Source organism: Oncorhynchus gorbuscha, linkage group LG02 (assembly GCF_021184085.1).
Source record: "Oncorhynchus gorbuscha isolate QuinsamMale2020 ecotype Even-year linkage group LG02, OgorEven_v1.0, whole genome shotgun sequence".
Taxonomy (NCBI): Eukaryota; Metazoa; Chordata; class Actinopteri; order Salmoniformes; family Salmonidae; genus Oncorhynchus; species Oncorhynchus gorbuscha.
The window spans coordinates 54,566,034-54,575,043 of record NC_060174.1 but is presented as its reverse complement, the minus strand read 5'-3'; the positions used below and the strand labels follow the sequence as shown (position 1 = coordinate 54,575,043).

The 9,010-nt window shown below is 39.9% G+C and overlaps 1 protein-coding gene across 1 annotated transcript; it reads left to right on the top strand.

The window, feature by feature from the left end:
• The first annotated feature begins 339 nt into the window (after positions 1-339).
• Positions 340-8,460, top strand: LOC123993204 (troponin I, slow skeletal muscle-like). The gene is made up of 8 exons (XM_046295094.1): positions 340-489; positions 4,654-4,685; positions 4,797-4,851; positions 5,599-5,730; positions 6,388-6,477; positions 7,547-7,720; positions 7,926-8,010; positions 8,122-8,460. The coding sequence occupies exons 2-7, from the start codon at positions 4,675-4,677 to the stop codon at positions 8,004-8,006; spliced, it is 543 nt and encodes a 180-aa protein (XP_046151050.1). The 5' UTR covers positions 340-489; positions 4,654-4,674; the 3' UTR covers positions 8,007-8,010; positions 8,122-8,460.
• Positions 8,461-9,010: the final 550 nt, after the last annotated feature.

Below are 9,010 nucleotides of genomic sequence, written 5' to 3'. Positions count from 1 at the left end.
ATTCAAAAGTAGTGACAAAGCGAAAAAAAAAAGTTTTAGACATTTTTGCAAATGTAAACTCCATTTTAGGACATCCCTATGACAAAACTCCATACTCTGTATAAAGTTCTAAAGGTGTAGGTATGATACTGGTCCAGAGAAAGGGTTTAGAGGTGATTGTAGCAATACATGCTACATGTCAACTTGCCACCAACGGGTGGAGTCAGAACCATGAGACAGACTGACAGTGTACCGCCCCAAACGTTCAAGTCCATAAAAGTATTTAATTACAGCACTTACCTGCCTGAATAACATTTAGATGCTATGTGCAACAGTAAACGTCAATGTCAGTGGGAGAGTAACTCGGACAGAGAGCAGTCTATTTTAGTGAGCCATTCACACAGGGGTTATAAACTATAAATCTGAATGATATTTCCCCTATACGCTCTCAGCTACTCTCCCACCCTAAACTCCCTCACTCTCTCCCTCAGACTTTTCTACACCTTAAAGGTAGGGATTGTCTCAATGACTCCTTTGGCGTAATATGAAGAAACTTACTTTTTTTAAATGTAATCTTCTGTGTGGATGAAATGTATTACATTTTAGGTTTGAAATTAGTGTAGGAGGAGTTTCGCTGGTTGAGGAGAGCGGTGGAAAACAGTTTGGAATGTGTAACTTTTCAGCATAGGTCAATTGTATTTATTTCTTCAGGGCTGCTTGAATTCAGAATGGAAATGTATGGTATAAGATGAAGACACATTGGATTAATATTGTTCTGAAGACTGACAGTGAATAGTTTGTGTTAATTAGTTCACATGCCTTGGAATAAGTGGGTTATGGAGTCTTATTGACGCCTATGCAGAGACTCTGGTCAGTTATGGAGATAAATGTTAACACCGCACATTGTAAAGCTTGGATATTCAACAAATGTTACAATGTTTAAATGTCACAATAATTATTTAAATATAACATTTTGGCAAACCTTTGTTTGTTCTCAAATAAACCAGAGCTGCATTTGAAATGGTTAATAAATAAGGGTTTTAATTTTGAGTGTTAAAAAAACTATTATGGATCAGACCTTTAAAAAAAAAAAAAACTTCTTAAATGACATACCCAAATATAACTGCCTGTAGCTCAGGAGCTGAAGCAAGGATATGCATATTCTCGATACCATTTTATTTTTTTATTTCATCTTTATTTAACCATGTAAGCTAGTTGAGAACAAGTTCTCATTTAGAACTGCGACCTGGACAAGATAAAGCAAAGCAGTTCGACACATACAACAACACAGAGTTACACATGGAATAAACAAACACAGTCAATAATACGGTAGAAAAAGTATATATATATACAGTGTGTGTAAATGAGGTAGGATTAGGGAGGTAAAGGCAATAAATGGGCCATGGTGCCGAAGTAATTACAATATAGCAATTAAACACTGGAATGGTGTAGATGTAGATGGTAGATGTGGTAGATGGTAGATGTCGAGGATCGGTAGGATAGTCAGTTTTACAAGGGTATGTTTGGCAGCATGAGTGAAGGATGCTTTGTTGCGAATTAGGAAGCCGATTCTAGATGTAATTTTGGATTGGAGATGCTTAATGTGAGTCTGCAAGGAGAGTTTACAGTCTAACCAGACACCTAGGTATTTGTAGTTGTCCACATATTCTAAGTCAGAACCGTCCAGAGTAGTGATGGGCGGGCAGTTGCGGGCAGCGATCGGTTGAAGAGCATGCATTTAGTTTTACTTGCATTTAAGAGCAGTTGGAGGCCACGGAAGGAAAGTTGTATGGCATTGAAGCTCGTCTGGAGGTTAGTTAACACAGTGTCCAAAGAAGGGCCAGAGGTATACAGAATGGTGTCGTCTGCGTAGAGGTGGATCAAACAATCACCAGCAGCAAGTTCAACATCATTGATGTATACAGAGAAGAGAGTCGGGCCGAGAATTGAACCCTGTGGCACCCCCATAGAGACTGCCAGAGGTCCGGACAACATGCCCTCCGATTTGACACACTGAACTCTATCAGAGAAGTAGATGGTGAAGCAGGCGAGGCAATCATTTTAGAAACCAAGGCTGTTGAGTCTGCCGATAAGAATGTGGTGATTGACAGACAGCCTTGGCCAGGTAGATGAATACGTCTGCACAGTAATGTCTCTTATCTATTATGATATCGTTTAGGAACTTGAGCGTGGCTGAGGTGCACCCATGACCAGCTTTAAAAAAAATTTTTTAAAGGAAACACTGAAGTTTGTGGAAATGTGAAATTAATGTAGAAGAATATAACACATTAGATCTGGTAAAAGATAATATAAAGAAAAAACATGTTTACATTTAGGACACTAGGCGCAATTTAGATTTTGGCAAGGTGACTGCAGTGTGTGTGCAAAGTTTTAGACTGATCAAATGATCTACTATATTTCTGTTCAAAATGTTGCATCAAGTCTGCACAAATGTGCTTAATTGGTCAATATATACATTTTCAAGTACATAACTGTGCACTCTCCTCAAACAATAGCATGACATGTTTTCACTGTATTAGCTACTGTAAATTGGGCAGTGCAGTTAGATTAACAAGAATTTCTAAGCTTTCTGCCCATATAATATATGTCTATGTCCTGGGAAATGTTCTTGTTACTTACAATATCATGCTAATCACAGTAGCGCACATTAGCTCAACTGGGACATAGATCTGTAGAGATCTTTAAGAGATTTAAAGTGCAGTGCATGCCCTGACATTTCCCCAAAAAGATGTATATGTGATACAGTTTAGTCGGAAAGTATTCAGACACCTTTACTAAAATGGTTAAATAAAAAAAGGCCTCATCAATCAACACACACTACCCCATAATGAAAGCAAAACAGGTTTTTAGATTGTTTTGCAAATGTATACATAAAAAATGAAATACCTCGAAATTGAGCTCAGATGCATCCTGTTTCCATTGATCATTCTTGAGATGGGCCTTGGTCCTGGAGGTGACCAAGAACCTGATGGTCACTTTGACAGAGCTGGGAGAACCTTCCAGAAGGACAACTCTCTCTGCAGCACTCCACTAATCAGGCCTTTTTGGCAGGTCTTTATGGCAGAAGCCACGACTCAGTAAAAGGCACATGACAGCCCTCTTGGAGTTTGCCAAAAGGCACCTAAAGGACTCTCAGACCATGAGAAACAAGATTCTCTGGTCTGATGAAACAAAGATTGAACTCTTTGGCCTGAAAACCAAACGTCAGGTGTAGAGGAAACCTGGCACCATCCCTACGGTGAAGCATGGTGGTGGCAGCATCATGTTGTGGGGATGTTTTTTATCGCCAGGAACTGGGAGACTAGTCAGCATCAAGGGAAAGATGATGCAGGACAACAGGACAATGACCCTAAGTACACAGCCAAGGCAACACAGGAGTGGCTTCAGGATATGTCTCTGAATGTCCTTGAGTGGCCCAGCTAGAGCCCAGACTTGAACCCAATCGAACATCTCTGGAGAGACCTGAAAATAGCTATGCAGCGACGCTCCCCACCAACCTAACAGAGCTTGAGAGGATCTACAGAGAAGAATGGGAGAAACTCCCCAAGTACAGGAGGTGTGCCAAGCTTGTAGCATATCCAAGAAAACTTGAGGCTGTAATCGCTGCCAGAGGTGCTTCAACAAAGTACTGAGTAAAGTGTCTGGATACTTATGAAAATGTGATATTTTATGTTGTTATTTTTAATACATTTAGTATTTTTTAAATAAACTGTTTTTGCTTTGTTATTATGGGGTATTGTGTATACATTGATGAGGGGAAAAACAATTGAATCCATTTTAGAATAAATCTGTAATGTAACAACATTTGGAAAAAGTCAAGGTGTCTGAATACTTTCCAAATGCACTGTAAATACAGTGGCAGCAGCTAATAGGGAGCCATAATAAATACAAATCCAAATTCGTTGGGTTATGGACTCTACAAGGTGTCGTAAGCGTCCCACAGGGATGCTGGCCCATGTTGACTTCAATGCTTCCCACAGTTGTGTCAAGTTGGCTGGATTTCCTTTGGGTGGTGGACCATTCTTGATTCACACGGGAAACCGTTGAGCCTGAAAAACCCAGTCGCGTTGCCGTTCTTGACACAAACCACTGCACCTGGCACCTGCTATACTACTGTACCCCTTTCAAAGGCACTTACATGTTGTCTTACTCATTCACCCTCACATCCTGTGAGCTTCATATAACAAGAGCCCTCTTCTGCCTTACATACTGAACACATTTCAAATGCTTTTCAAATAAGATACCTCAAGTATGGACACAGGCCTCTATTGGACTTGGACACAGGGTTAACCAGCAGTGCACATTAAATGATCTAAAAGAGGTTCAATGAGGCAACATGTGCACTGGGTGTGTGACATAGCTGATGCAAATGAGGATACAACCAATCATCAATCCCCATCCTCAGCATTGGCAACAGCTTAATATGTGAAAGATACACTACATTGTATTTGCAATACATTTTTTCAACCAAATACATTTTTAAAAAAGAAAAAAAAGATGATTACAAAATGTATATATATATTTTTTAGCACCAGTTGATAAAAAGGCCAACCTGGATCCTCATGAATGGTATGTAAGCCTGAATGTTCTGTTTCGTTTTTTTTGTTTGTGTTGAGGGTGAAAATGCTTTCTTCTTCTACCTCCAAATTTCAGGGCTAAGACAATACAGGAAACATGGCGGACGCGTAAGTAGTGATGTTTACGTGTGCCTTGGAAAGATGAACCACATCATTTAACAGAACAGCCCATCTCCATGTTCTCTATTTCTCCCCCTCTGTCATTTAATGCTGACACAGGCCCAAACTAAAAGAAAAGTCAAAGATCTCCTCAGCCCGACGGTTGGGGTTGAAGGTGAGCATTTTGGCATCCATGGTCAACATAAGAACAAAACTTGTAGTCTTACACTGTCGGAACTAGAAGCACAAGCATTTCCCTACACCTGCAATAACATCTGCTAATCACATGTATGTGACCAATAAGATTTGATTTGATATATGAACAGTGTATAAATCATTGGAGGCTGCTGAGGGGAGACCGACTCATAATAATGGCTGGAATGGAGTCAATGGAATGGCATCAACCACATGGAAAACCACACGTTTGATGCGTTTGATACCATTCCATTGACTCCATTCCAGCCATTATTATGAGCCGTCCTCCCCCTCAGCAGCCTCCAATGACATAAACAGAACGCATGTCATAACGCGTAGCTCATGTGTAGCTCATGAACCCCGACCTCTTGTGACCTTTTGAACCTATGTTTACATTCCTTTGAATGTTTGTGCTCCTATAAACACGTGTTTGATACAATTCCACGTATTCCGCTCCAGCCATTATTACGAGCCCGTCCTCTCCAATTAAGGTGCCACCAACCTCATGTGGTAGCTTTAGCCTATAGATCAGATTGCTGACAGTAGCTTTATGTTTCCTTCCTATAGATCGGATTGCTGACAGTAGCTTTATGTTTCCTTCCTATAGATCAGATTGCTGACAGTAGCTTTATGTTTCCTTCCTATAGATCAGATTGCTGACAGTAGCTTTATGTTCCCTTCCTATAGATCAGATTGCTGACAGTAGCTTTATGTTTCCTTCCTATAGATCAGATTGCTGACAGTAGCTGGCCAGATGCTAGAGGTTGAGACGGAGGAGAAGAAGAGAGAAAGAGAAGAAGCTCTGGCTGAGAGAGTCCCTCCTCTCAAGCTTTCTGGCTTGTCTGTGGATGAGCTCATGGTATTATTTATTTCAACTTCAGTCTGCCAGCAGCATACCACCCTGCAATCCCACTACTGGCTATCCTCTGAAGCTAAGCAGGGTTGGTCCTGGTCTGTCCCTGGATGGGAGACCAGATACTGCTAAACGTGGTGTTGGAGGGCCAGTAGGAGTCACTTTTCTCTGGTCTAAAAAACTATCTTCCTTATGTAGGGTGCTGTCTTTCAGTTGGGATGTTAAAATAGGTATCCTGTGGTCATTAAATATCCCATGGCACTTGTTGTAAGAGTAGGGGCGTTAACCCTGGTGTCCTGGCTAAATTCCAAATATGGCCACCTAATCAGCCCCAGCTTCCAATTAGCTCATTCCTGTAACTATTCCCCAGGTTGTTGCTGGAGATGATAATTTTTCTTAGTAAAATAAGGGATGAAAATATATTTTAAAAAATTTAACTAGGTGGGTCTTGTTGAGATAAAAATCTATTTTTCAAGAGAGACCTGGATATAGACCTAGGTATACACACTGATACTCACATTGACATTGTATACAATAATGTACATTTATGACGCCATGTGAGGATGTGCATAATGCATTATAATACACGACAGTTGAAATTCTTTACAGAAAGTGTAACAAAAGAAAATATGATAAATTGGCTGTCTTTTGTTCTCTTGGCAGGATTTGTGCAAAGATCTGCACCGTAAGATCGACGTGGTAGATGAGGAGCGATACGACGTGGGACTGAAAGTAACCAAAACTGACAAGGAGGTAGGATACTCAAAATTAATTTGTAGAAAACAAATAATTGCAGAGGGAAATGACAAAAGATCAGGGGTGTAAAGATGTAAGTAAAAATAATTGAAAGTACTTACATTAAGTATTTTTTTGGGCGGGGGGTCTTTTATTTTTAAAATAATGTACTTTTTACTCCATACATTTTCCCTGTCACCCAAAAGTACTTGTTACATTTTGAATACTTAGAAATTGGTACAATTCACACACTTATCAAGAGAACATCCCAAACAAAAATGCTTAATTTGTAAATCATGTCTTAGTGTTGGAGAGTGCCCCTGGCTATCTGTAGATAAAAAAAAAAAACTTAATGTAAGCCATTTGAAATTATTTATTTTTTTACTTTAACTTTTGATACTTAAGTATATTTTGGAAGTTACATTTACTTTTAACATTTAAAAAGCAAATACTTAATTATTTTTTGTTAAAAAAAAACATTTTTTTTTTTTAAAAGGCCAGGGTTTGGGAAGTCAATGAGAGAAGTGAAAAATTCTTCCTCGGTTGTTAATTTTCTCGAAATGTCTTACGTAGCTGAACATGTCATTACTCCAACCTCATGGAAGTGACAAACAGCTTCATATCAAAGGAGTGCCTTTTATTTGACGGCCTGCACAGGTGCAGTTCAGCGAGAGTTGACCGTTCGACCCGATGACGTGTTTCTGTGTATGAACTTAGCTATCCAACATCGCCATGACATCGCTACAAGCGTGATCAAGGACTTCTATTTCCGTCTTCATTCTGTGCTGTCTTTGATAATATAAAACACTGCCTCCCAACGGCTATGAGTTCACAACATTAATTAAGAGGGAACGTCAGCCACAGTACATACTCGTTGCTGTACAACTGGGAAGACTACGCATCTGTCCCAAATAGCACTCTATTCCCTATATAATGCACTACTTTTAACCAAAGCCTTATAGGGCCTGGGCAAAAATAGTGCACTATAAAGGGAATAGGGTGCCATTTGGGACATTGGCAATGATCACAGTAAATGTGAAAGCCTGTATTGTGACTGAAAGTTATTATGTCCTCTGTGCTCTGCCAGTGCCATGAGTTGGGTCTGAAGATCATTGAGCTGCAGAGCAAGTTCAAGAAGCCAAGCCTGAAGAAGGTGAAGATCTCAGCTGAGATGATGCTCAGTGTTCTGCTGGGCTCCAAGCACAAAGAGACAATCGACTTCAAGTCCAACCTCAAGACAGTCAAGAAAGCAGAGGAGAAGGTAAGACTGGTCCATGCTCAGTCCGTTGTACTTCGTCACGATGTCTACTTGCTTTTACTTGTTATATTGAGGTATTATCACAGACAGTAGAAATCTAAGAAGCTCTTCATCTCGAATCCAAATTATGAACTTGTTGTTTATTCTCACGCTAGATTGTTTGTCAATGACTGATTGAGTGTCAATGATACATGTCTGCTCCCCACAGAAAGAGGAGGTCACCGACTGGCGTCAAAATGTGGATGCCATGTCAGGCATGGAGGGCAGAAAGAAGATGTTTGATGCTTAATAAGGTACACAAAACATTGCATGCACTGAGAAGATCAATTCCCGTAGTCAACACATTGCTACAACACAGAACTACAATTACATCTGTTTACTTTGGTGTATGAAATGTTTTGCAGATTAGTGACGATTATCAAGGAAGGCTTTTCTGATTGGAAATAAAAGAAGTAGAAAAGGAGAGGACAACTGAAGGTACCAATTATAACTGTAACAGATAACTGAGTGAACACATGGAGAAGAAAGACAAAGTTATTGAATATATTTGTTATTTTTTGTACATGAAATCAACATTTTAATTTAAATAACTATATGAGACTGTTGAATCAAATATAAAGAGTTAAAATATGTTTTTATTAAGTATTAATACAATATATATAGTATCTGAGCAAATGCATGTCTTTATTTGAAACACCTGTATGCAGAAGTTACAAGACAATAAAAAAAAAATGGTTTGAGTATTTCAAGTGCAGTTTCTTGTTTAATGTACAATACTCCACTACCGCCTGATATCAGTGTTACATTTATGTCTGAGAAAATTGTCTTGGTTCTCTTGACTAGGTTGGATCGGGAGTGTCTCTGCACTGCTATTTTCAGGTCTCTCCAGAGATGTTCGAATGGGTTCACGTCTGGGGTCTGGCTGGGCCACTCAATGCCATTCAGACTTGTCCCAAAGCCACTCCTGCATTGTCTTGGCTGTGTAGGGTCATTGTCCTGCTGGAAGGTAAAACCTTCGCCCTAGTCTAAGGTCCTGAGTGCTCTGGATCAGGTCATCAAGATCAGGTCATCAAGGATCTCTCTGTACTTTTCTCTGTTCATCTTTCCCTCTATCCTGACTAGTCTCCCAGTCCCTGCCGCATGCAACCACCATGCTTCACCATAGGGATGGTGCCAGATTTCCTACATATGTGATGCTTGGCATTCAGGCCAAAGAGTTCGATATTGGTTTCATCAGACCAGGGAATCTTGTTTCTCAAGGTCTGAGAGTCTTTAGGTGCCTTTTGACCAACT

What these genes read in the sequence shown, in the direction of transcription:
- LOC123993204 (XM_046295094.1), top strand. An exon ending in TGTCTGTGGATGAGCTCATG is followed by an intron (nt 5,731 to 6,387) that starts GTATTATTTATT and finishes TTCTCTTGGCAG; the next exon opens with GATTTGTGCAAAGATCTGCA. An exon ending in TCAAGAAAGCAGAGGAGAAG is followed by an intron (nt 7,721 to 7,925) that starts GTAAGACTGGTC and finishes TGCTCCCCACAG; the next exon opens with AAAGAGGAGGTCACCGACTG.